Source organism: Pleurodeles waltl, chromosome 12, assembly GCF_031143425.1.
Source record: "Pleurodeles waltl isolate 20211129_DDA chromosome 12, aPleWal1.hap1.20221129, whole genome shotgun sequence".
Classification (NCBI taxonomy): Eukaryota; Metazoa; Chordata; class Amphibia; order Caudata; family Salamandridae; genus Pleurodeles; species Pleurodeles waltl.
The window spans coordinates 233,360,706-233,387,309 of record NC_090451.1 but is presented as its reverse complement, the minus strand read 5'-3'; the positions used below and the strand labels follow the sequence as shown (position 1 = coordinate 233,387,309).

The 26,604-nt window shown below is 44.8% G+C and overlaps 1 protein-coding gene across 5 annotated transcripts in view; it reads right to left on the bottom strand.

Annotated features, from left to right (window-relative positions):
* Positions 1 to 26,604, bottom strand: part of PMFBP1 (polyamine modulated factor 1 binding protein 1) — an 881,291-nt gene that overhangs the window by 422,133 nt on the left and 432,554 nt on the right. For all 5 annotated transcript variants that reach the window (XR_011199809.1, XR_011199811.1, XR_011199812.1 and 2 more), the window contains 4 exons: positions 24,403 to 24,486; positions 13,834 to 13,980; positions 13,443 to 13,610; positions 12,049 to 12,228 (listed from right to left, as the gene is read on the bottom strand). Coding sequence is in view for 1 of the 5 variants with exons in the window: in XM_069216463.1 (XP_069072564.1) it covers positions 12,049 to 12,228; positions 13,443 to 13,610; positions 13,834 to 13,980; positions 24,403 to 24,486 (579 nt within the window). In the remaining 4 variants the exon portion in view is untranslated. The remainder of the gene's footprint in view (positions 1 to 12,048; positions 12,229 to 13,442; positions 13,611 to 13,833; positions 13,981 to 24,402; positions 24,487 to 26,604) is intronic.

Below are 26,604 nucleotides of genomic sequence, written 5' to 3'. Positions count from 1 at the left end.
GATTGATGTAAAGGCTGAGCACTCTTGGAGTCAAAACACTGAAGCCTCTTACTCTTTCAAGTGGTGAGGTGGGGCAAAGAACATTGAAAGAGTGATGGACTGTCAGTCATGAAAGGGAGTCACGATTTTTGGTGGAAAGGCTGCTCTTGTCCTCAGCACTAGTTTGTCCGGCAAGAAGGTGATGTAGGGCAGCTGGACTGACACGAGCTTGAAGGTCACTCACACGAAAAGCTAAAGTTATCACAACTAGAAACACCATCTTCAAGGTCAGACGTAGGGAACATCTTGCAACGGCTCAAAAGGGCTACACATGAGGAAGGTAAGGACCAATTTAAGGTTCCACTGTGGCATCACAAAGGTTTAAGGGGAACAAACCTTTGAGAAAATTCATCTCAACAGTACCCACGGCAAGTATTTGCTGGGCTACAGAGAGAAGAAAATAAGTTACTTACCTGTAACTGTGGTTCTCCAGTATTGATATCTTTCATAGAGTCACATGCTTGAATCATTCCCCGTCGTCGAAGTGGGAGTCCCACGGTACATAGAAAGCAATAAATAGATAACAAACCCTTTTCTATATTTTTTTTTTTTTTTCATTGTAGTCAATAGGAAAAAACACATTCAGTTTTGTAACTATCAGCCTCATTAGAAAAAGCCCAAACTTCAGCCAATCAGGCGAGACCACCCCTTTAGAATCCTCAGCACAGAGGCTCAGTCTCTCAGATTTCTCCGCACTAGTGAATACAAGAAAATAAAAGAGGTGAGCCCCTATGGGGAGGAGGGTGGGTCGCATGTGAATCTATGAAAGATACCAATACTGGAGAACCACAGTTACAGGTAAGTAACTTATTTTCTTATCCAGTATTGGGGTATCTTTCATAGATTCACATGCTTGAATCAGAGTAGTCAGCAGTAAGAAAATGATTGAGTTCTGAAACACCAGAAGCATGCGTGCTCACAATTCATCCTATATGGACTCATATAGGTAGTTAAAATATGCTAATCAACCTTCTAAAAGATTATATACATGAATATATACATATACACATAGATATATCTACATGAAAATATTAGTCTGGCAATACATAGAGGATGGAGGGTAAAGAGATTATTGGCTCACCTTATGCAAATAAATTACGTAACACTGCTTGTCCTACCACGGCATCCATTCTGTCAGTAGCTTCCAGGCAGTAGTGCTGGGTGAAGGTGTGGGCACGTGTCCACGTTGCCGCTCTGCAGATCTGGCTCAGAGGTACTCCTGCGAATAGAGCTGCCGAAGTGGATACCGCTCTAGTGGAGTGCGCTCTGACATTGGATGATAACGGTTTCCCTGCTAACTGGTGGCAGAGTTGTATGGTAGAAGAGATCCAGCGCGCTATGGTCTGCTTAGTAACGCCTTGCCTTTATTGATCCGCCCATAACTAATAAACAGTTGCTCAGATTTACGGAAACTGCTAGTCCTTTGTATATAGAATTTTAAACATTGTTTAATGTCTAGAGAATGTAATGCGCGCTCCGCTGGAGTTTGCGGATTTGGAAAAAATGTTCTCAAAACCACCAGCTCATTTAGATGAAGTCGATGGGACCTTGGGGATAAATTTTGGATTAGTTCTTAAAATGACCACCTCTGATTTGAATTGGAGAAAAGGTGGTGAGACTGTGAAAGCCTGGATATCACTAACCCTCTTCGCTGAGGTGAGAGCCAGAAGGAGTGCTGTTTTCAAAGAAATGTATTTGAGATCTGCCTTATGAATGGGTTCAAACGGATGCTTCATTAATTGGGAGAGCACAATATTCAAATGCCACGGAGGTGGAGGACGGTGAATCGGTGGAAACATCCTGAACAAGCCCTTTAGAAATTGCTTTATTAACCTGGATGACCATAAAGATGGTGAATGAGATGTTCGTCGGAAACGGGATATAGCAGCAAGGTGGACCCTGATAGACGAATGGGAAAGACCTGATTTAGCTAAGTGTAACAGATATGGAAGAATCTGTTCAGGAGAGGACTTTAGAGGATGAACGTTGGAAGTTGAAAACCATATGCAAAACCTTTTCCACTTGAACTTATACGTCCTGTTTGTAGATTGAGCCCTGGCACAGGCAAGTACCTCCCTGCAATCTGAAGGGATATCTAGGCCATCAAATTCATAGAATTCAGGAGCCAGGCTGATAATTGAAGAGATGTCGGGTTGGGATGACGGACCTGCCCCTGATTCGTTGTTAACAAGTCCGGCAGTGTTCTCAGTCGTATGTGAGGCTGCTCCGAGAGTAATAGAAGTTCTGTGAACCAAAACTGGCGTGGCCATTTGGGAGCAATTAACAGAAGCCGGCATGGCTCCCTCTTCATTTTCTGCAGAAGTCTCGGGATGATTGGAAGCGGTGGAAAAGCGTATGCATAAATCCCTGACCATCTGATCAAAAAACGCATTCCCCTTTGATCCCTTCTGCGATCGCCAGCTTGCAAAGTGTTGGCATTTCCTGGTGTCTCTGGTCGCGAACAGATCCAGACTGGGCTTGCCCCAACGACGAAAGAGGCGGTCGAGAACTGACTGATTGAGTTCCCACTCGTGGCAGCTGGTTCGAGTCCTGCTTAAGGTATCTGCCCAGGTGTTGGAGATCCCCGGAAGGTGTTCTGCTCTGATGGATATCTGATGCTGAATCACCCAATGCCACAGTTTCTGTGTTTCTAAGGACAATGCCTGCGATCTTGTGCCCCCCTGTTTATTGAGGTAATGCATGACTGTGGTGTTGTCTGTTCTTATCAAGACTGAGGAACCCCTGATGTTGGTGAGGAAGGACTTGAGTGCCAAGGAAACTGCTCTTAACTCCAATACGTTTATGTGAAGAGTCGACTCCTGAGTGGACCATTTCCCTCTCACTGATAGATCTTGCAAATGTGCGCCCCATACCTCTAAGGATGCATCTGTTGTTATAATATGCACTGGCTTGTCCTTCAGGAATGAGAGACCTTCCGAGATGAGGGGGGTATCCTTCCACCATTTGAGAGCTTGTTTTGCTGATGGGGTTATCCGAACTACATAGTCGAAAGATCCTTCTATTTGTTTCCATTGATTGTCTAATTGATGTTGAAGTGTTCTCATGTGCAGACGACAGTTTTTTACCAATAGAATGCAAGACGAAAGCATCCCCAGAAAAGACTTGTAAGTCCGAACAGAAGCGGACCTTCTTTTGCTGAGACGTGTTGCTAGATCTTGAAGTCTCTTTCGTCTGTCGTGCGAAGCAAAGGCTCTTGCTTGGACTGTGTCCAAGATGGCTCCTAGAAAGATGATGTTCTGGGAAGGATCTAGATGAGACTTGGGGTAATTGACTGTTAAGCCTAGTGTCCCGAAGAGAGATAGACATGTATTCGTGTCCCTGGCAGCTTTTGTCGTTGTTCGTGCTTTTATTAGCCAGTCGTCTAAGTACGGGAACACCTGTATCCCTAGTTGCCTGAGGTAGGCTGCAACTGGTGCCAAAACCTTGGTGAATACTCTTGGGGCCGAGATCTGAGGTCAAAGGACAACACTCTGAACTGGTAATGAGTGCCTGCAACCCTGAATCGTAAGAATTTCCGATGACTGGGGTGGATGGGGATGTGGATATATGCGTCCTGGAGATCCAAGGATGTCATAAAATCCCCCCGGTTGAGTAGGCGTAGGACGTCTTGAAGGGAGATCATGCGAAAAGATTGCTTCTTGAGGTATTTGTTGAGAGAACGAAGATATAAAATAGGTCTCCAGTCTCCTGTCTTTTTCCGTATAAGGAAGAAGCGGGAGTAAAAACCTGTTCCCCTCTGGAACTTTGGTACGATCTTTATTGCTCCCTTCTCCATTAAGATAGCAATCTGCGCCAGAAGTTTGCTGAGACGGGCCGGCGGGGGGCCTCTTGGTGGTACATGAGGGGGAGGCTGATTGAATTCTAGTGTATGTCCTCGGTTGACAATATCGAGCACCCATTTGTCTGAAGTGATTTGGGTCCACTGGTGGAGGAACTTGGAAATTCTGCCCCCTATTAGAGTGTTGGTATAGGAGTTGGATGCAGGCATCAGATGAAGGTCAGTGCTTTCTTGCTGCGTCTTTTGCTTTATAAGTTGACTTTCCTCTCGCTTGCTGTCTGAAATGTGTGGATGACTGCTGTCGAAAGGTATGTGGTTGTTGCTGGCCAAAGGTGGAACGAAACTGTCCCTGGTACGAAGAGTATTGACGGTATTGATGTGCGCCGCCTCTATAAGAAAAGGTTCCTCTCCCTCTCGCTCCCCGAAAGGGCTGTCTCTTGTATTGCAATGCTGCCAGAGATCTGGCTGTCTCTGTGTCTGTTTTAATTGATTGCAAAGCATCATCTACATGCTTGCCGAACAAGAGTTCACCATCATATGGCATGTCTAGTATCTTTAATTGTACCTCTGGTCTGAACGATGTAGCTTTCAGCCACCCTTGACGTCTGAGTACGGCTGCTCCAGCTAGCTGGCGGAAACCTGTAGACGAGACTTCTATAGCGCAGTCTATTATCTCAGCCGAGATCTTCTCACCCTCCTGTAAAATCTTGCGCGCTTCTGCTCTACTATCTTCAGGTAATAGATCTATAAACTGCGACATATCGGACCACATCTGGCGGTCATACCTTCTTAGGATTGCTAGGGAATTTGCTGCTCTAACTGTAGTGGCCGCCATCGTTGAGAACTTTTTCCCAATCGAATCCAACCATCGTCCCTCTTTATCTGGGGGGGCAGTCAAAGATGAAGATGGATTTCTGGACCTTCTCTGAGCTGCCTGTGATATGACCGAGTCTGGTTTAGGGTGACTAACCAAACATGCTGGAGAATTGTCCGGTGCTTTATATTTCTTCTCAAGTCTCGGTAATACTGCTGGTATGGAGGATGGAGTCTGCATGACCTTACGGCCCTCTTCCCAAATGAAGTCAACAATGGGTATAGCTCTTACTGACTTCCTAGTATCCTCCTTGAAGTCATATAGAAAGCAGTCTGACTGCTTTGATGTTATTGGCAATTGAAATCTTTTTGCAGCTCTTTCCATCACACTATGAAAACCACCAATATCCTGCGGTGGAGAGTCGACTGGTGGAGGCGTAGAAGGAGATGGTGTTTGAATTTGATATTCATCCCATTCTGGAATGATTGAGTCAGTGTCCTGAATTTCACCTTCTTCCTGTTCATCCTCAGACGAAGGTGGATCAACATCCTGTCCAGATGAAGGACCCGGGATAGGTTCCGTAGATTCAGATGGTCGAACAGGGGTGGATATTGGCGTATGCGGAGGTCGCACCGGGGTAGAGGAGCCAGGTGGAGGAAATCTAGAATAATATTCCTGCATCATTTGCTGTAGGTTAGCTATCAAAGTGACAGGCATCTGAACCGTCTGCTCCTGCTGCTCTTGAGGTTGCAGGTGACTCTGTCTCTGCTGATCTAAATAAAGCTGGTCACTTTCTTCTTCATCCTCCTCCTGACATTTAATCCGTAGTTCTGAGGGGCTACGTGCCACCGGGAAAAAAATGTCATCCGAATATACATCATCCTCCTCCTCCTCGTCAGCAAAGAGATGTTGAGGAGGTACTGGTGTGACTTTACTAGGTGATGTATGGGATGGAAGTAGGAGAGAAGACTTGCTTTTTATTGGTAGAATTCTCTGAGGTAGGTAAGGAGATGCTCCAAAATGCTTTGGTATAGGATCAGGAAATTGAGCCGTCGATGGAGTCGTCGTCGACCGGGCTGCCGTCGATGGATGTGCCGTCGACGGGTGTGTCGTGAATGGAGTAGTCGTCTCTGAGGGCAAAATGGATTGCCGCGCCGTCACTGTTTCCGTCGATGGGATCGTCGACGAAGAGCCCCGGAATTTACCCGTCGATAAGTGCGTCGACGACAGAGATTTCATCTTCTTACCCGTTGATGGTTTCTTTGCAATCTTTAAGGTGTGAGCAGGTGACGGACCGTACTTTAAGCTCACCGACGTTATAGTCGTAGATGACAGTGGAGACGAGGTAACAATCATTGGCGACGACGGAGCCGTAAACGTGGCCGTCGCTGTTGTCGTCGATGAAGGAAGACCTGCCGTCGACGATGCGCTCGTTGACGGTGTCGTCGACGGTGTGGATATCCTGAGTCGACGGTGGCAGGGAACTTGAAGATCTTTTGAGCTTCTTTGAGGAGGAAGCAGGTGTAGATGGCTCTGAACAAACCTTACCACCAAGTTCCCTGGATGTTGAGGCGTGTTCCTCAGGTTTGTCCTTAAATGCATGCAGCTTCTTGGCTGACTTACTGCTCTTGGGGGAGAAGCTCACCACAGACCTTTTCCTTTTCTTTGAGGCCACTGATGTGTCGCTGTCCTCCTCCTCAGAAAAAGCTTCTCTGGCTTTTCTTTTCTGAAGCCAAAGTAAGAGTCTGGCTTCTCTGTCTCTAAGAGTCTTGTTGGGAAAAGTCCTGCAGATTTTACAGTCCTTGACCTTATGCTCTGGATGGAGACAGTATATGCATTCCTTGTGAGGGTCCTCACAATGAAGCCTTAACTTTCCACAGGTCTCACAAGGTCTAAACAAACCTTTTCTTGCTGTAGACATGATGGTATAAGTACTACAGTAAGAACAAAAGTGAAAGTTGAAGAATATCTCTTGAAGAGAAAGTAAACTGAGCAGAGCTCAGGGAGACTCCCTTACACACGACGTGCGGTAGAAAATCTGAGAGACTGAGCCTCTGTGCTGAGGATTCTAAAGGGGTGGTCTCGCCTGATTGGCTGAAGTTTGGGCTTTTTCTAATGAAGCTGATAGTTACAAAACTGAATGTGTTTTTTCCTATTGACTACAATGAAAAAAAAAAAAATAATAGAAAAGTGTTTGTTATCTATTTATTGCTTTCTATGTACTGTGGGACTCCCACTTCGACGACGGGGAATGATTCAAGCATGTGAATCTATGAAAGATACCCCAATACTGGAGAACAAGCAGTTACACAGCCAACAGTTTACCCTGTAACTGGTCTGAGCCACAAACTTATCCCAGCATCCGGCATAAACACATTTTGTAGACGGCCACCTGGCCTTCAGGATAACATCCACTACTTCAGTAGGTAGGTAGATCGGATGCAGGCAACTGCCAACACTCAATCTCCATGCTTGGAGGCCCTTGTGCAAGATCCTGCCCTACTGCTGAGACGGGAGGTCCTCCCAAAGCTGGTCCCTGATCAGAGAATAGATGCTCATGGCCAGAGGTTTTGTATAGTACAAACTCCTGGCCCTACCCAGAGTCACTAAGTTGACCTGGGCCCGGTTGTTCCTGATCTTCAGAACTCAGGGCCAGAGAGGTAGCAGCAAGAAGGCATACAAGAGCCCCGTGCTCCACTCTAGTTGGAATGCATCTCAGAGAGACACCGTGGGAACTCTAGCATGTAAGATTATTGACACTGGATGTTCTCGTGGTGGCAAATACTACGAGACAGGGTTCTCCCCATTGCTGTAAGACACCTTTCACCAGCTCCGGGTGTAACTGCTATTCGTCACCCACTAGAAGTCGCTGCCTGAGTTCATACACTCCGGCCTTTAAAGATCCCACCAGGTGATTCACAAGCAGAGAGATGATCTGATGGTTCAGTCAGTTCCAGAACCAAAGAGTCACCTGACACAGGGCCCCACACTTCCTTGCTTCTTGCAGTACCACATGCAATGATGTTATCTGTGAGAACCTGAGCCGGCATTCCCCTGATAGACGGAAGGGAGGCCTTCAACACCAAGTGAATGGCTTGCAACTCCAGTAGGTGTATATGGAGGCAGGTGTCTGCTGATCTCCACCCCTCCCAGATGACCACCCTAACCCAGCAGTGACACACCGTCTCCACTGTCAGCTCTGGGTGGGGTAGGGAGAGTGGTCTGCAGCTGGTCCAATTGCGCTCAAGCAACTACTACTGCAGATTTTTTGCAGACTCCTCTGAATCCTCGGTGAAGTTCAACTTGTTTCTTTGGCGCGGAGCCCACTGAGACTTCACATCCCACTGCAGAGCTAAACATGTGCCACATGGCATGGTAGATCACCAGGATGCAAGGATGCAGGAGGCCAGTAGACCAAAAAGTCTCGGAACCATCCTCACTAAGACCCAGGACACAGGCTGAAACATTGGGATTGTAGCCTGAATGTCCTTGACTCATTGGCCTGGAGGAACAGCCAGAAAGTACACCACATTCAGGTCGGCTCTGATGAAGTGATGCCTGTGTAAAGGAGTCAGATGTGACTTTGGTGCGTTGATAGTGAACTCCAGAGATGTTAAGAGATTTGTTGTCCTTTGAAGGTAGTCTACTACTGACTGTGGTAAATTCGCCACTCTCCTGGATTCAGAGCAGATAGCACCTGGGCCAGCATGAGCATCTTGAATTTGTGCGTCCACATGAAGAAATTGAGGTGAGGAATATCTAAAATAGGGCAAAGGCCTCCACCCTTTTTCGAGACTAGAAAAAGCAGGAGTAACGTCCAAAAGAGCCTGAGCATCCTGCTGTAAAATCAACTATTGGTCCTTGGAATGTAGCTCTGATGTAGGTGGAGTATGCAGCTGGGCAGAAAGGAATGGCAGGGCATAGCCCCATTGGTTAATTTGCAGGGACCACCTGTTGAATGCTATGGCCCTGCCACCTGGGAGAAAATGATTGATCCTGCCTCCCCATGGGGCGGTGGCGTGCTTCAAAGGCCAAATTAAAGTGGCTTGGAGGCTGCTTGGTGGAGAGGGATGGGGACTGGGAAGTTTGGTGCCCATACTAGTCCAGGCACTGTCTGCCAGAGCCCGACCTCATAAGGTCTGGGTTTCTAGTTGTGGGGATGGTGAGCCTCCATGGTGCCTAAAGATGAAGCCTCTACTGATGTCACGAAAAATGTGAGATTGCTAAGGATCCTGACCTGAGGATGTGGAAAGACAGAGGGAGTGTATAGTATCCCTTCTCTCATTAAAGCACTCAAGGGAAGAGTCTGCCTTAATGCAAACAGGTGAGACTCATCAAAAGGCATAGGTATTACAGATGACTGCATGTCACCCCAGAAGCCTGTGGATGTCATCCATGCATGGGGACGGGGTACCAACTCTAGTGCCAAATGCTCTGCCTAAACAGTCTGTGGTGTCCAGACCCAAATGGATTATATGCTTGACCGCTTAATGGACATCCTGAATGGTCTCTACTAAATTGGCATGAAATTTCTCTGGGACTGCAGGCAGGATATCCACTACTGAGTCCACAAATGAATGGGAGTATCTTACTAGTAAGCTGGTGATGACTGACTTGAGGGTGAGGCTAGCAGAAAAAAACATCCTCTTCCCAAAGGCCTTGTTTCTCTTCAATTCTCTATCAGATGGGGCAGTAGAAAAAGGATTGGTGTTAAGCTGGTGAGGGGAGACCTGTACCACTAAGCTCTCAGGACTAGGGTGCCAAAAATATCAGGGTCACCAGGAGCGGGTCTGTGGCAACATGCCACCTGTCTATTTACAGGTAAACAAGAGCAGCATTTGGACCAAGACAAGACCTCGTTGAAGGTCAATAAGGGTTCAGATGAGGATTTTCCCAGTTGCAACACTTCCATGAGGACATTAGATTTTACTTCAATGGAAGGCAGTTGGAGATCCAAAAGTTTGACGGCCCATCTGACAACAATGACAAAAGAAGCAGATTCTTCTGTAGAACCAGCATGTGGAGAGACTAGCCCTGTGTAAGGTGAAGTGTCCATCGCACTGGCCTCTTTTAGATCCATAAAATAATTGTCACTGTCATGGTGTGCGGAGAATTTATCCCTACCATTATCGCAAAAAAATTGGTTGGCTCACAACAGAGTCAAATCTAACAGCTGCTCAAACACTGGAGGGCTGCTCTTGTGCAAGGGCAGTGTTTTGTCCAAGTCTAATTGTATGGGGGCCAAGCGTGTTGGAAATGAACTCAATCACTGCATCAATCCAGGTCATGACGGATTTGGATCTGTACAGATGACTAAAGGATTTACGGCCCGTTTGCAACCAACAAAAATCATTTTCCCATGTACAAATCCCTACTTTGCGATTCGGTACACAGTTACCAACATGCAAAACAGTGTTTGGACTCGCTATTAGGAAGGGGCGTTCCAAGGACATCCCTTCCTAATAGCGACTCGCATGAGGATGAATGATTGTTTTGTGACTGTGAATGCAGTCGCAAAACAATTGCAGTTAACACCAATTTCAAATTGGTGCTAACCCATTCTCAAACGGGAATGGGTCCCACTGGACCCCTTCCCCTTTGTGAATGGTAGCGAAAATGTTTTTTCAGACCAGGCAGTGGTCCCACGTATCACTGCCTACTCTGAAAAAATTAAACAAAGACTTTTCATTTTTCTTTTTGAAATGCATCTCGTTTTCCTTTAAGGAAAATGGGCAGCATTACAAAATAAAAAAATCTTTATTGCAAAGCAGTCATAGACATGGTTTTCTGCTGAGCCCAGCAGGCCACCATCCCTGTGAGTGCGGCTATTCCCAATGGGGTCGCAAACTGCGATCTACCTCATAAATATTGATGAGGTAGGTCCTTTGTGGCCCCATAGGGAATTGCAAACAGTGTAATTGACACTGTTGTGCATTTGGTTTTGCGACTCGTAAATGAATCGCAAAATGCGAGTCGCAAAACATACAGTTGTACACCTGGCCCTTACTTCCTACCCCGGCATCAGTGCCATCTGTGCCGGTGTTGACAAAGCAGGAACAGACATGGATCATGGTGCAGTGTGTGGAGTTAGCTCCAGATTTGGATCTGAACCTTAGGCGGGTTAGAGAGGCACAGATGTACAAAGGGCAGACACACCTGAGGTAGCCTAACTTGGGCCTCCACGGGGCCGAAGGTGCGCCAGAGGAAGCTGCTAGTGCCGGACATGCGAAGCTTGGGATCCTTAAATGTCTTGATTTGCTGGAAATTCAGGGTTCATCAGGACCAACTGTGGAATTGGCTCCTCGGTCAGGTTTTGGACATGAGAATGTAGGGCACCTTGACTGGGCGCAAGACTGTAGGGCACCTTGACACCCTTGCAACTTCTCAGACTGAGAAGAGGCAAGGCTGGGACAAGACCCGCTTGGAGTTCTTTTGTTGTTTCATCGATTTTGACTTACTCAAAGACTTGAACCTCCATCACAACCTGGTGGAAGACCTGCGGCAAAAACAGGAACAGACCCAAGACTTCGAGTGGGAGCTGCCTTTACGCAACTTCCTTTGGTGCTGGGCTACATACAGCTTGGCTTTACAGTCCTGCATCACTTTCGGATGCATCAGGGCACATTCCTCACATGACTTGAAGTTGTGGCCCAAACCCAGACACCAGAAGCATACCTCGGGGGATCGAGAACAAACAATTGTTTGTGACAGTCCCACCAACTGCAAAGAAAAAAGCTCTGGATCTGCTTACAAAGGTGCAGAAAGAAAGGAACTAATGTCAGCATGCTAGGGTGATATTTATATGCGTCCCCAGTCACTTCCAAGGTGCAGCAGAGTCAACGTGAAGCCACATGAGGCCAACTACTGGTGGAAGGGGCTATGCTGAAACATTTTCCAAATCCAGTCTACTGTCTAGGGATATTCACAAGGTGTGGAATTCAATAGTTAGAAGTATGCACCAGAAACTGAAGAATATTATACTCCCATGACAGTTCTTTGCATATTGAACAGTATGAGTGGTAGAGGACCTTTGGGTTTGCCTTGCTGGAATGTTTCCAGCAACACAATCAGAACTAGAAATGTCGGCCTTAGTTTCTGCCATCAGCTGAACAGACAGTCCTCATTTGGGTTTATGAAATTTAACATGTATACATATTGCATACATTTTAAAAGTGCTATAACCTTTCAGCGCTCACAGGGTCGTTTGGCTTATGAGTTGTAACTGCATTCATTTATATGTAGTTCTGATATCTTAATAATGAATATATATCAAAATGTGTCCACCTATAAGTTAAATGCAGAAATTAAATTTTAGGAGGCAGAGAGCCTTCCATGCTGGGTCGAAGCGTATCCTAAAACATAAGAGTGCCTTTCATTTCTCTCCTAAATACTGCACCTCATCATCAGCCTTCTGCAGGCATGTCTCCTTTGCTTCCACTGCATTTCGCAGAGCATCCTGGGATTTCTGGAGCTGTTCATGCATGAGCTGCAACTCCTCTGTCTTTGTCTTTAGCTTTTCTTTCAAAGTTTCAGATGCCATCATTGAGCTACTTAGTTTTTCAGCATTCTGCATTATCTATGTGTAGACAACAAATGAAAATTAGATAAACAATTCAAATCCTGACTTCATAAATGCGCTAACACAGCATCGACAATTAAATAATAGAAACCAAATAAGGAAAATATAACGCAGACTGGGTAAGGCGATGTGACGCTAAACATACTTTGCGAACCATATCTTCTTGAACGCATATCTTCAGTAAGGGCATCTCACTCTAGCAAAAAAGAACACATAACAAAACAAAACACAAACCATGTACAAGAGGATCATCAAGGATATGTGTTAAAAAGGAGTTCCCTTTAGGAGAAGAGACTTCTAGTTAAAGGAGACTAAGGACTTAATGGGGGCTGGGTGGGACAGGAGAAAGACTAAGTCAGTGGTTCTCTTGCCCCATCAAACTCACAGTTGCCAAGTCTCATTCACAAATAGGGAAACCGTTGTATTATCCATGGAGGATCTATTCTGGAGCGGTCAAGGGAAAGCTTCTGCCCATTCGTCAAAGGGCCATTTGCTTCAGAGCACTGGAAAACCAGCGTTAATTTTTCCTGTCCACAAATGCAGTGACAGGCAAAGATATACACAAGAGAACAAACCACTGGCCCTCTCGAAGAGGGTGAAAACTCCCTGCACATCAGGGCCAAAACTTCCAGTATATCAAGGCCATTGATTTCTTATTTTCCAGAAACACCTGCTCTGGCTTGTTTCTCCAAAATAACAAATCATGCTGACGAGTCGCCATGATATGGTGACTGAATGGCATTAAAGTTTTGCTGCAAGTGCTTCCACTGTTCCAGCAAAAAAAGATCCTCACAGACATGTCCGGGATCTCTATGTATGACAGGCAGGAGGTAACATTTATGTTGCTGGATGTTTTCTCATCCAAATGGATGAAACAGTACTTGGAGTCATGTGGTGTCCCTTGGGGGCGCTGGAGAGCCATTACTAGAGAAAAAAGGCTTTCAGATCCAGCAGAATCTGTGGGAAGAAATACCAACCAGAATATGCCTACTGCTGCCAAAAATGTTTGAAATGTATCAGTTTGGGCACCTAGCTCCATTATGTCAGGTGTAACATGAAGGATATATAAAACAGCCACATGCCAGGCTTCTGGTTGACAATGTTGCGGTCGCTCTGCCTTAATAATAAAACATTATCAGTTCTCGTTAACAAAACACACCTCACAAGACTAAGGCTGAACACTGTGGATCACTTTGTTTAGTAGTGAATACCTCTTTCTGAAGTTCCTTAACTTTCTGTCGCAACAAGTCTGCCTCTGACTGCAGCCCTCTGATTTTATCCTCTTTTAGTTGCAAACTTGCATCTGTAGAGTCCCTGCATATCTGGCAGGATGACAGCTCTGCCTTCAGCTGTCGGATGAAGTCTTCGCTCTTCTTGACCTGCACAAGAAACAAACTGAGTCAGCAGAAGCATTAATGGGCCTCTATTTCACCTTGCCATGAGGGAAAGATACAAAATGGTGGGGACAGTTGAGCCCTGACATGCAATTCCCATTACATTTCGGTGGATGTCTAAAAAATAACCCACCATACAAAGTCTGGTTTACACAGTCTCCTTGAGAGATGCAAATAAAAGGAATCTGGAGGGTGTGGGTCACTCTACCTCTTCTTCTGTATCTTGCTGCTGGCTCTGAGCGGTCTGCAGCCTTCGCTCTAGCTTCTGTATAGCCTCCTTCAGGTCCAACTTCTCGGACTCACATGTTCGAATTTCATGTTTCAGATTGCTTATAGTGTGCTCCTGCTGCAAAACCTGACAAACAGCCTTATTAGGAAGTATCAGACAGCGAAGGTATTGCAACAATGTCTTACCTGAAGATTTGGTGAGAACACCTCTCACCCAAGGAAAGAGGTGGAAAGAATAAAAATGAATAAAATGTGTGCTGGAGTGAAAAGAAGAAATAAGGAGCTACTAGGAGAAAGAAGATTGGGGAAAGAAAGGGTAGTTCTAATGACAAACTGGATCTTGAGGTGTCCTGAATGAAAGATGTCCACGCTCCTATTTAAAAGTAGTTTGCATTAATTAATATATTATTATTATAAAATATATACTATATAATATAGTCAAAGCTGTATATTTTTAGGCATTAACCTTAAAGAGGTGGATGTGGCTTTAAACACTGTCTGCATATGCAAAACGAAGTGTGGATGTAGGCTTCTTTTGCACTAAGCTCAACTAAGGGAGAAGGTCATATCCCTTCAAACTACCACTACTTGCTCATATAATGTGCTGTCAGGTATGCTTACAGTGGGAGCCAAATTCTCTGAGCCCCTTTGATGATAGCTGTATCCCATTCTCTTTAATTTGTAACATAAAATATATATTGGGTTTATAAATCAATTCTTTTTTATTGAAGCTTTATTTACACATACATTCGCCTAAACCGCTGGTCATCGAGGGAATTCAAAATGCAGCGCAGGAAGATTATATCTTTAGTCTCTTTCAAACAACAATTAACAGCCCTGTCCATCCTCTCTCCTAAAACAATGATCCATTTATTGTTCTATATTACAAGACTATCTTGTGTGGTCAGTAGTGGTCTGTCGATGGTGCAGCTCAAGGGGAAATGGGTTACCTCACTTTGTCTTTCTAGACTTCCAATGGTGCACCTTCAGAGATGCATTGACGCAGATCATTTAATCACTTTAGGTGATGATAGCTGAAGTACTTTTAAGTATCTAGGGGATGTTAGTTCTTTAAATTCAACCGACAAAAACCTTATAAATCAGTCCCATGTTTTCTCAAAGCCATCTTTCGTCTGGCCCTTGGACACAAAAATCATCTCCATACTCAAGATCTCTCACAGGCTCTATAGCGCTTATCAGGGAGTCCCAAGATGGTATACTCTGGGGATCAATGTGTCAAACAATTTGTCCACATCCTTCTGGTCTTTGTCCCTATTGTCACAGCAGATGTAGGAACATAACCAATAGCCTCACAGATTCTCCAGCAAGGCTCCTAATTTGTTGGTGTCCCAATTCAGCAGTTTTTCAGGTGTGCAGTACCAGTTAGAAGTGATTTTCATGAGAAGCTCTCTTCAGCATGTAAAGAGCAATGTCTGGTTCTTAGGCCAATATCTAGCCATACCATTTGGGTTAGTGTTCTACGTGTTTCCTCTTCCTAAGGGTACTTGCAGTTCTTTTGTGCTTGTGGGAGTATTTGATATCTGAGGGCAGTCATTTCCCACCTTACTTAGCCAAAAGTCATTTTTCAAATGTGGTCAAATAGCGAGAGGTCTGAGATTTGAGTGTCCCCTGCAAAGCCAATTGTCTCACCTTGGAGTAATGAATCATTTCCTTGTCAACCAAGTTAAACTCTCTCTTGATTTGATCGAAAAAGTACTCCCACTATCATAAAACAGATCACACATGCATTTACATCCCCAGTTTCTCCATAAGGAATAGCCTTTCCTGGTCATAGCCAGGGAAAAGGATGGACTGTTTTGGATTGAAGTGAGGGACAAGAGAGAAGTGGTCAGTTCACTGCATTGCGCAGTTTTAATCCCTTATAGCAAAGATGGCTTTGGTTACTGGTGAGGACTATACACCCCATGGATGATGGCATTTGAGTAGCCTAGCTACCTTCCAAACTTAAGTGCCAGCTATTACCTCATACATGAAACACCAATGTTTCTCTGTTTTCACTCTAGTTCATTCAACCCTATAATGAAGTTGCACTTCTTGGTAATGTTTCATCATGTCTGGGACGCCTGAGACTCTCTGATGTGGATGTCTACATGCTTGTGATCGAGCCATCCTTGTTTTTTACCCAGACCAAATAAACTGTTCAATAGTTCCCTTTGTCTTTTGAAAGGTGTGCGGTAGGGGTTGCAGCTGGAAAATTTGCAACAGAAACCAAATTTTTGCAGAATGATTATTTTTATAGTTGCTATATGGCCCAACCAAGACATGCCTATACTGTGCCAAATTTGAGCATCATTTTTAATCAAGGAAAGGTTAAAGTGATTTATTTTAAACAATGTGTGGAGTGTAGATACTATGTGTAACTCCAAATAGTTGACAGTCTTAGAGGCCCCACTGAAATGGATATAACCTTTAAATGATTTTTTGCTCATCCTGTACATAATCAGCCTTCAGGATTGTTGACATTTGGAGGTTTAAGCGAAACCCCAATACTGCTCCCAACTATTTCATTCCCTCTACCAGTGCTGGGAGCGATCCACTTGGGATGAAGGAAGTCAGCACGTCATCTGAATGCATTTTAAGTGTGTACATGCCAGACACAATTTTCATCCTGGTAATGTATTTTTTTCTGCACCCTCTCTACCACCGTCTCCATGCAGACTGCAATAAGTAGGGGCGAGAGAGGGCACCTGTTCATGCCTTTCTGAACGGGCAGGTGAAGTTATTGTATGGCATTCGGTCTTACTGATGCATTTTAGGAGTTCTCACGACAACTGAGCTAGAACTGAATTTGGGTCCAAAGCCAAATTGGGTAGAACTTCATTAAGATGGGGAGAATGGACTGTATCAAATACTTTTTCAGCATCCATTGTGAATAATAAAGCATTTGTTCAAGTTCTCTGAGTGCTGTCCATTATATGTAGTGGTCTCCTCATACTATCACTACAGTTCCTACCTCGTGTAAAGCTCGACTGATCAGGATCAATGAGACATGGGCTAAGAAGGTGAAGCCGGTAAGCCAGAATCAAGGTGAACATTTTTGCAGCTGCATAAATTCAAAGAAACCAGTTTGTTCAAGTAGCAAAGAGAGTTATTCTTCCCTGGATTTGTTATGACTGTGAAACAGTCCTCTGCAAAGACTCTGTTAGGAAATCCCTTCCTCCGCTAAGAGAAAAACTACTGACCTTGAGTAACGCTCATTCAGATGGATTCCCAGTCTAATCATACATTCCTCACAGAGAACAGATGTTGTACTTTGCATCAAGATCTGCTATGCACTGGCCAAGAAGCAGTCTACAGAAGGCCTATGGGTTCAGTCCACCAGAGCAAAAGCTGCTACTATAGCACTGGCACATGGAGTGCCTGTTCTGGAGATCTGTCAGGTGGCTACCTCAGTGTCTGTACACACATTCACAGCGCACTACTGCCTTGAAAGTCAAGTCAACAAGATGGGCATTTTGCTTCCTGCTCAGACCTGCAGGACTTTTTGGTCTGAGCCAGTTCCACAAACCCTCCGCTAGGGGAAGTACAGTTGTGGTACCTAGTCAGAGGTTGAGGAATCTGTGGTTAAAAGTATCCATGAGAAGAACAAGTAACTTACCTTCTGTAATGCCCTTTCTAGTGGATACTTCATCTAATTGCAATTCTTCACTGACCCATATCTTCACTGAGCCTCTTTGTTTATGCATTGCTTCTAATTCTTTCAACTGGAAGTGTAGGTTGTCTTTTTTCTCCTTCCTAATGTTATTACAGTTATTAGAGATGGAAATACAAAACACCCTCACTGTTGTTTATAAAGCGTCTCACTAGGTCACTAATTAAATCTCACCATTGTCATTGTGTGTCAGGTATTGAGTAATCACTTTCTGTATTTCTTTCCTGTGTTGTGGAAAACATAAGGGTATCATATAGCGTCCATGTTTTGTGTTTGTGTTGTATCTTTTCGGGAGAGTGACGCTTATGGTTAGGGGCCATGACCTTAGAAACAGATGGGGTCAATTTTTGCCTCTAATTTTATGCACCAGAGTGGGAGGGGGCAGGGATACTAAAAAGGGATGAAGTCTTGCATATATTGCATGTGCAGTGGAGAAATATCTTTCACATCGGGGTGTTAGGCTCTCCAGCTATCAATCAGCCCTACATTGCTCAGTCACTCACTCTCCCCATTGAGATTGCTCCTGAATTACCTATTCTAGAGGCAGATTGTTAGAAATCGGGACATTAGTTGCAGCAGTGGCTCCTCTGCTATAGCAGAGGAGCGTCACCCCCCCCCCCCTCACCAGCAACCGCTGCAAATCCTTTAACAACAAAAGGTTAATAAACTAAGTTTATTATCCTTTCGCTGTTAAAGGGGCAGGGCACTGGGGATGACGAGCACTGAGAGGAGTGCACTGTGCACTCCCCTTAGTGCGCATGTATGTTCGGCCGGCCGTCTCGGGTGGCCAAACACACATGCGCACTGTGCTCTCTCCAGCCCAGCACTATGTTGTGCTCCCAGCCAATCATAACGCTGCTCTGAGCAGCGTCAGGATTGGCCGCAGGGCAGGCTGGGAGCCTGTGCCTGCCTGCTGCTGAGGATGCGGAGGATCGGCAGTGCAGCGTGTAGGTACGTTTAAAAAAAATATTCCTTCAATATTATTAATTCCACCTATCCCCAACCAAATCCCCCTCCGCCCCCCCGGCCTCCTATAACCCATGCGAGATTCAACTGTTTAGTTGGAAGGATTATGTATGCTGTCCAAGTAGGGACCACAATCCTAGTCGGGGTAAGTCAAATACACAATCTAAATTAATGTATGCTCACCCTCTGGTAGCTTGCCACAGAGCAGGCAGGCTTAACTTAGAAGGTAATGTGTAAAGCCTTTGTGCGACGACACACATACAGCAATTACCATGAAAACACCACAAGAAGGACTCCACACCGGTTTGTAAATAATAAAGATTATTTATCTGAATAGATCGAGACCAAAGCGACAAAAAGTTAAATAAATGTATCAGAGTAATTTAAGTTAAAGGTTGTTAAAACAAGAGCAATTCAATTCAGTGGATATGAAAACAAGAGCACTCTGCACGGTGCTCGTTTTAGGTTATTACGTTAATGTTTCAAGCACAATGATTCCTCCGCCGGAATCGCAGTGAAGTTGTAGGTGGGGCTGTTCGGGCCGGGTCTGGTGTCAAGGTAGGATGGGAGTCACACCACTGTGGTTGAGGGCCGTAAACACAGACACTGTGGGCCAGCGCTACAGGCAGGAAAAGCGAAGCAGTGTGAGGATGCAGCTCCTCAACCAAAGGAGTGCAGTGTGTCCCCGCTGCTATGGTGATCAGGCAAGCTTTGTGGGCTGTAGCCCCAGAGGCGAGAGCAGTTAAGGTGCTGTGCTCTGCAGGGCAATCTTCGGTGTGGGGGCCTGCAGGTCAGATGTGTGTTGTTCTCCGGCTGGCACACCCAGAGTTTCTCCCCGGATTAGGAGTAGATGATCGCCAGTAGAGCTGCTTACGGGTTTTGGGATGGCCCCTTACAATGAAGCCCCTCTCGGGATGTTAGGTGAACTGGGTGGCAGGCGCGGAGGAAGCTGCTCCCAGAATGGGAGAAAAACAAGTCAAAGAATCCTAAATGAGGCCGCTCCCGAGGGTGTTTGACAAATATGGGCTGCAGGCTCAGGTGAAGCGGCGCCCGAAGTTGTTAAAATTGGTGCGGTGGTGCTATCGGAGCCACTCACAAGGTCTTTGATGTCCCTGATACCTTGAGGAAGAACAGGAGGCAAGCCACATGCCCTTGGAGTCACTCTGGTACAGTTCTATAGCCCCTCTTCGCAGGGGTTAGCAGGCGTCAGGACAGAGCAGCAAAGCAGGGTAGCAGATTCAAGGGGCTGTCAGTTCCAGTAACAGGGCAATCCTTTCAGTGCAGAGTGATCTGGCTTGGGTGGGTCATGGACCCAGTACTTATACTGAAAAGTGCATTTGATATGGGGGGTGACTACAAAGAGTTCTTGTGAAGTGCACATGTCCCACTTTCAGGTCAGCCTCGGCTCCAGACTGTCAGTTGGAGTTAATCTGCCCCTTTGTGTGGACTCTAGTCACTACCCTTTGGGGCGTAAGTGTGAGCCCTTCCCAATCTCCTCCCCAGGAAGACCCATCAGTATGCAGATGAATGCAGATGTAGCTGAGTATCCACTATTGTGGGTGTCTGATGGGAATGCACAAGTGTAGCCGTCACCTATCCCAAGTCGGACGTGTATTAAAGATAGGCTGTAGGCACACAGGGCAGTGAGTGCAGAGAAATGCCTACTTTCTAAAAGTGGCATTTCTAAAATAATAATCATAAATCTGACTTCACCAGTAAAGATGATTTAGGATTACCATTCCATTAGTACTAAACATGATGCAGTAACTCCTCTCAGATGAAGAATTACAGCTTAAAGATATTATAAGTAATTCCCAATGCTGGCCTACAATAGGGGCAGGCCTCACTGTAATGAAAAACGACTTTGGGGAGTTTTTATTACCAAGACATGAGAACTTAAAAGTATGTGCCCTGCCTTTGTTTAAATGGCACCCTGCGCCATGGGCTACCTAGGGCCTACCTTAGGGGTGACTTATATGTCAGAAAATGGGAGTTCTGGGCTTGAGGTTTTAAGTGGCAAGTCAGGGTGGCAGTCAGACTGCACACACAGGCTCTGCAGTGGCAGGCCTGGGACATGTTTACAGTGCTACCTCATTGGCTGGCACAATCAGTGCTGCAGGTCCACTAGTAGCATTTAATTTGGTTATATGGCATACCACTCTACAAGGGAGTTACAGGTAAATTAAATATGCCAATTGTGGATACATCAATGTTACCATGTTTGTAGTAGAGAAGCACATGCACTTTAGCACCGATCAGCAGTGGTAAAGTGCTCAGAGTCCTAAGGCCAACAAAAGAAGACACAGCAACAAAACAGGAGGTTAAAAGCTAAAAGTCTGGGGTAAGACCACCTTATGAATGCCAGGTCTAACATATCAAATGAACGAACTGTCCATCACCAAGTTTAGATTGCCCCAATTATCACCTCTTTATCTTAAGAACAAAGGACCCCTGAGATGACATGGGTTAAGAGTATTTCTTGGTTCTCATTAGGCCCATACACATTAGCTAGTGTGAAAGAGGTGGTACCTAGGAAGATAAGCAATAGCAGTACCTTGCCGTTTTCTTCCAGAGAAATTTCCTGCACTATCCGTTTAAAGGAGTTTGACAACAATATAGCTTGCCCAGCATCCTTTATGAGACTAGATAGATATTGTCTCAGGCACTGTATAGCTGTCTCGTTCCAATAACCGGTTCTCTTGGATCAGCCCAATTCCACATTTCGTCTCATGGAGTTGGGACAGTAATGAGATCCTTTCGGAAGGGGCAATGAAGTCCCTCATGTTGAGGTTAACAATGTTGATGAACCCGGGTTTCTTTGATAAGGTGCTCACAATTTGTGGTTCATTTAGTGATCTATTGAGTCAACTGCTCTTCGGTGTTGCTTGAAAGAATGTCTTGGAATTTGCAACTATTATGTAGCTTGAGTGGAACAAAAACCTTGAAACAAACTTGTTAACCAGACTCTTTCATTCTCGCACACCATCCCACCTCCAATGTGATCTTTGGACCTTACCCCTATGGTCCAAAATCGGAACTCTGCCATCCAATTCAACTCTACTCCCCCTGCTCCTAACTTCAGGACAGAGGGAGCATCCCCTCCCTCTTTGTAATCAATGTCTCCTAAACTATGGTCATTCTTTAGAAGTCCATGAAGGCTCCAGCTCATTTCTCCCCTGAGAGGTGCATTTTGAGCGTGGTTCATCTTTCAGTCCTTTCTTCCACAATCTCCTTTGTGTTGAGTTTATATTCTCCTTTTCTAACGGCACCAGTAGTCCATCTTTCGGTCTTTGGTCTCATTTCAGCCTTGTTATGTTGAGATTATTGTTTTTTTTACACCCCCCACACACACTAAGCCTCAGTGAGGGACCTCAACAGCTATGTTTATTCTTCCTACTGGAAAACAAGCTGGAAAAGGTGTCCCCATTTCAATTGAATGCGTTTGTCCCTTTAAAAATCTGTGACTGAGCAGAAAGTCCCCCTTGCTTGACTACTGACACATCTTGGAAGAGCAAAATCTTTCTGCTCTAGAAGAAGTGATAGTGCTCCCAGATCTTGGCTTGTGTCATTACGTCCTCTTTTTGTTTAAAGTTATTGTCACAGATGAGGAATTTAGGAGGGCTGTTTCATCTAGATAATTGAGCCTGGAGTGTGGGGGAAGGCCCTCAATGGTCATAGTTCAGGGGTTGAGAGGACTGCCACCTCCACTCCCCCAAAAATCTTTTTGCATGCTGAGTATCTCTTGGTCTCTTCGGGGATCTTGCTCTGTTCCCTCGCCATCTGCTGTTCTCCCATGGTCTATGATGACCGACTGGCACTGCTTACGCCGCTTTAATTGCCAACTCTCCCATACAGCATTTGATGCAGCTGCAACCGTACACACCACCCTTTCCTCCCAGGCCCATTCCTTGAGCATGGAACCTTCCTGCTTGGAGTCCTGATGTTGACTGTGTGCTTATGTGGGGCTTTCCTGCTGTGTGTCAGTGCTGCTGCTGCTCACGTGTGTTGTGGTAGACCAATGTTGTCTTGGCTTTTGTTCCGAATACTGGTTGGGGGTTCAGTCCTTTTGCCTCAGAGGTTTCAGTGGCTGAGGCCCTTGTCCATCTGAGTCAGAGGTCATCCGCTTGCTCTCAGGGATGTACTGTCTGTGTTCTCCTCTCTGCGTCCACGCCAGCGCGATCTCCATACACCTCTTATCTATTTCCATCAGCCACCATTTTGGCTTAGCTGCAGTGATGGCACTGCATGCCAGCTGCCATGAACCTGTTGACAGTCTGGTGCCTAAGCCTCACTAGCCACTTCTTGTTGCCCTCCATGATTCCACTCACTATTGGTGGTGTGCAATCTGGCAGCTTTGCTTCACTTGTAGGAGGCAGCCGGTGCATCCTACTCCTCCACCAACATGGCAGCCCCCATATGCTCAGTTTAGGACAACATTTCTAACACTGAGTTAGCCAATCATGGAAGTACTCATTTCAAAAATATAAAATCAACAAGAAAAAAAGGCAGACACAAGTGATCAGGACAACAAATGATCATCTCCAAGTATTAAATGCAAGGTTACAATGTTGAAAATAGCATTGTATTGTTGGAAGCATCATCTCAACTGCGAGACAGTCAAAAAGGGAGCAGTATGAGGGATATCACCTTCTGTGTATCCTGGAGCAATGGTTGCACATTCACGTAAATTATGCCCATGTGTTTGAAAACAAACACCAGTGTTTTATGATATACACAAGACAATGCATTTCCCAGTACTTTCAACGCCTATCCTAATTAGGGTAGAAAAGGGATGTGAAGAGCAAAAGGATACGATGAGCAAGAGGATAGGGTAAGGATATAGATCAGAAAGACTCAATAAATGTAGAATTTGGATAGATGTGAGTTTAAGAAACAAAGATTGCACAGGACCTCTGCAGGATATCGAGGGGGAAAAGGGCTACAGGAATGCAGTTGACGGCGACTAGATTTGTGAATGCATACATACAATACAGTCAAGCCTAAGGACTGATACAGATGAAGATACGGTGCAAAGGCTAGATTGCAGCCAGTATAAGGACATAAGCTCTGGGTCCTGCACCTGACTTCCCCTCTTGCCAGAACGGAGTTCTCTTGAGGAAAATAAAAAAAAACACTCTTTCTCTGTGCTTCTGGTTCCTTATTTACTATAGGTGGAAAGTCAATCTGCGATCCAGTTATCAGCCTGAGCTATACAGGAAAACACATTCCTTTAGTTGTGAAATAACGATCCTATTAACATAACCATAAACCGCTTCAGTCACGATTTTCTACTCGTGCTAACTACTGCCTAGAGAAATGCCCTTCTCGGATGTTCTGTTCCTCTCTTTCGCATCGGGTCTACCCAAATGAGAAAGTGTTGAGTAGCTTGCAGTTTTGAAAATGATTATTTTTCCTTTCTCCTGCGCTCAGTGTCGGGACACCTGGGTGTTCCCTTTAGTTGGTTGTAACCAGGAGCTTCTGTTGAAGAGCCCCTCTGTAGAACACTGTGTGCACTGCTTAGTGTACGCTGACCACTCCTCTCACCTTCCCAGGGAAAGCCTGGTCGGCTGAAACTGTGATTCAAAGATTAGATTTTTTTCTTCTTGTTAATAAATCATTCCCTCTATGAGTGTCATGAGAGAAGATTTTCTTTAAAAAAATGTAACATCATTGCGAAAACATACTAGCGATACAAGAGCATGGGCAAGTTATAAGACAAACAGAAATGAGCCTAGGTGAGATAACAGCTAAAGCAAAAGGTAGAGGGTACCAAAGACGGCACCCAAAAGAAAGACCAAGACAAGGGATAGCAGAGAGGAAAATAAACATCTGGTAGTTTTATCATTCATTTTGAATGGAGCAACAGAAGAAGCTTATAGTTCACAAACAAACAAGAAAGAAGAAAGGTACCGTCTGATCAGCAGCTTGTGCCTCAGCTTTCACCTTCAGCAGCTCCCGCGTCAGCTTTTCAAACTGACCGTCCTTATGATTAAGCTACAAGGAAAAGGCAAATCAACATAAATGGCAGCTCAACTGATGAAGGTAAAAGAGGGGCAGCGGGGTTGGTTCTTCCACTAGGGCACTACTAAGCGGTAATGCCAAATTACTACATAGGGCTAGATTATGGCCTCTTATCACTGCAGTGCAGCAACAAAATGTTATTTTACCAGGATGGCAAAAAATGACTTGCCCCATTCCAGAGGGAATGGGAAGATTACCGCAATGACCGGGTATGGATACCAATTCAAGTCAGAGCTGATCTGATAAGGTTACCAGGCCCGGGCTTTACACAGAGAGGGTTCAGTAGACTCCTCTCCCAGAAGTGCAGGTAAAGTGGCCTCTGCCGCCAACCATTAGTGTCTGGTGTAAAGATGTCCTCCCATATGTGGAAGTGTACACTCTCGTGTGTGCTATTTGGAAAACCTTGATTCTTGGTCTACTATTGGAATGCTGAAAAACATGAAGCACATTTATGGACTTGCAGACCACAGACCACACTCAGTTAATACACAAAGTAGGACAGAAAACAGCGAACATGGACAGAAAGGTCCAGCTCTTTAAACCACGTGAAGTCTTTGGTCATTACTTACTTTGGTATTTAGCATTTCTAACTTTAAAGTGAAGATAACCCTTGGACAATAATGAACTAAAACACAAACGGAGGCAGTGTCACGTGTGCATGACAGATTTAGAAAGTATAATTTAGATCACTCATACAGCAATATAAATTTGTCCTGATGATGACCTAGTGTAGATTATTCTAATGCCAATTTGGTGATTCCTGCGGAGCCTAATTTCACGTTGAAGGAGCAACACAGACAATGCCTAATGACAAATGCAACCTAGGTTAACACAGAGAGAGGGATCTTCAGTAACTAGCTTTGTGAGTAGGAATGATGAAATCTCCTTCAATTAAATGTCTTTACTTCTGAGTTAAGGATGTCAATGGTGAAGACCGCCCTTCACAACTTTATTATAATCTGAAATTGTGCTCCCATTTTCCCCCACTCCCTGGTTTTGTTAAGGCTCCTCAAGGTCAATTAGGCTGACCAGCCTTGGGATGCACTTGTGTGCTAGGGGAAGGTGACTTGACGAAATACAAGCAGTATTTCAAGCACACTAAATAAGAAATGCTACTCCCTGTTGACAATGGAAATAACACTGAAACACGGGTTCAGGAATGCACAAAACTATTTGTCCTATCTATACCAGCTGACGGTGAACACTACATAAATTGTAAACTGGTGAACATATTACAAAGTGTAATTACCACAATGCAATGCAAAACGTATGCTGATACGCCAGCAGCGTAGTACATCCTCACACCCCAGTACAATTTCAAATAAGACAGCAATTTGGATCCCAAGAAAACTTGTCTTAAGGTCCCAGCCTTGGTCCTGACTTCAAAGGAACGTTCTAAACCAAACTGTTTTATAATGAAGTATACATTTCCCTATCGGGCATAGCTAGTCATGGGGCCTCAAGTGCTGTGGCACCGGGGTTGAGGGGCCTATCAAACCCTGATTACTGCTGTATTTTGATTACAAATAAGTAGGCAGGGAGCCCATTTTTCTGCTTGCTCTTGGATCCATGGTACGTACGCTTGCTACGCTACTGATTCTCTATGGCCAGCTTGGAGGTTGTACAATTATCAAAGTCTTGTTTCACTTTACCTGTTTTCCAGTAACACAAACATTTTGTCCATTTTAAAGTGTTCTTGGTTTAACTTGGAACTTAAATACAAAATTAATGCAGGTGTATATGTAGAAGAAACATGCTAATTTATCAACATAGAAACTACCAGTACCTATCAATACCTTTTAATCCAATTTAGCTTTGTAGGGTACTCCCAATGTAAACCCTTGAGGCACAAACTTTCTTACTAATGAGTCCGTAACAAAGTAGTTACAGCTCACTGGGCGACATTAACGTCTATGGGTGCTATTTTATGTTTATCTTCCTTATAAATAAATTAAATAAGGATAAGGAGTAAATAAAGCATAGCATTGTGGCCTAACGTAGTTATCATACTACTGGTCGGGGTCATCTTCTGTGGGCAGAAATAGTGTATTGCTTGCATGAGGGCAGTCCACCTGAGAGTGAATAGTCCTA